At 42.3% G+C, this 1448-nt stretch overlaps 1 protein-coding gene across 1 annotated transcript in view; it reads left to right on the top strand.

Annotated features, from left to right (window-relative positions):
* Window positions 1-292: 292 nt before the first annotated feature.
* LOC106941031 (hyaluronidase-1-like) overlaps window positions 293-1448 on the top strand; it is a 6594-nt gene continuing 5438 nt past the window's right edge. Inside the window, exons 1-2 of the mRNA XM_015023952.1 lie at window positions 293-1258; window positions 1364-1407. Of these exons, the coding sequence (XP_014879438.1) occupies window positions 308-1258; window positions 1364-1407 (995 nt within the window). The 5' untranslated portion in view covers window positions 293-307. The remainder of the gene's footprint in view (window positions 1259-1363; window positions 1408-1448) is intronic.

Here is a 1448-nt window from a genome sequence, read left to right as displayed (position 1 = left end):
TTGCTTTACGTCTTAAATGGTAAGAAACCAAGGCCATCATCTCCATGATCATTTTGTCATATTGTGTTTGCAGAAACATGACTGAGTGAAAACTCTTTGTGAAAGAAGCAAACTTAAGTTGACAAAGGTCGCGTTCACTCTGCAGCCCGAAGTGAACCAAATCAGATTGTTTTGTTTTGTTTTTTAAAGCATTAGACAGTTGAACAATATAGAGAAAATAAATTTTTCTGTTTCAATGCTGTATGTCAATTTTACATCTTTTTGTGTTTTTTTGGAAACAGAGGAGTGAAGGTGAGCAGGGACCACCATGAGGACTGTATTCCCCTCTTTCCACTTTGCAGTTGACCGACTGTCCTGGTTGCTCCTTGCTCTGTTTACATCATGGATAGTCCTGGGTTCAGCAGACACAAAGCAGACAAGCTGGCCATTACACCCCAAGAAGCCAGTTATTATTGTCTGGAACGCTCCCACTCAGGACTGTGAGACACAAGAACGTGTTAAGTTATCATTAGACCAGGTTGACATAGTGTCATCCCCAGCTCAGGGCGTTGTCGGGCAGGCTCTCACATTGTTCTATAAGGACAACCTCGGGATTTATCCTTATTATGACACTAAAGACACAGAAGTGAATGGGGGCCTTCCACAAAGTGTCAGTCTCTCTCAGCACCTTGAAAAAATGTCTAAGGATCTAGATACATACATACCAGACCACCAGGCTAAAGGTGTGTCTGTCATTGACTGGGAGGAATGGCGCCCCTTGTGGATCCGAAACTGGTCTGCCAAAGATATCTATAGAAGGAAATCACGTGAGCTGTTGGCCAAAAAGAACTCTACATTGACTCAAGGGCAAGTGGCGACTGCTGCAAAAGAAGAATTTGAACTTTCAGCTAGCAACTTCATGCTGGAGACCCTGAAACAGGCTAAAAGTTTGAGACCGAATCAGCTGTGGGGCTTCTACCAGTTTCCTGATTGTTACAACCATAACTTCAAAGGGAAAATGGATAGCTTCACAGGACGCTGTCCTGATGTTGAGTATGAGCGCAATGATGAACTGAACTGGCTGTGGAATGAAAGCACCGCCCTTTTCCCCTCAATATACATGAGTTCTGACCTGCGCTCCACTGATCAGGGACGCCTGTTTGTCCTGAACAGGGTGAAGGAGGCAATGCGCGTCGCATCTGTTGGGGATGGATTGACACCTCCTGTTTTTGTTTATAGTCAACCCACTTTCAGAAAAGAGATGACCCTTTTAACTGAGGTTGGTTGATTGGAGGAAATAGTGCTGTTGTAAACTGTTATTTTAGTAATCAAGTAATCTTTCAATTATTCTTATAATTAATCAAGCAATCTGATAAAAAATTAGAACAAATTATTGGTAAATACTGTTGGACTAACAGTAATAATATCGGACATTCACATCGTCCCAAATTTTCATATGTGTGGAGCCT

The sequence above is a fragment of the Poecilia latipinna genome, unplaced genomic scaffold (genome assembly GCF_001443285.1).
Source record: "Poecilia latipinna isolate Pla-1442-1.1 unplaced genomic scaffold, P_latipinna-1.0 Scaffold3467, whole genome shotgun sequence".
Lineage (NCBI taxonomy): Eukaryota > Metazoa > Chordata > Actinopteri > Cyprinodontiformes > Poeciliidae > Poecilia > Poecilia latipinna.
This window is presented reverse-complemented; position numbering and strand designations above follow the sequence as displayed.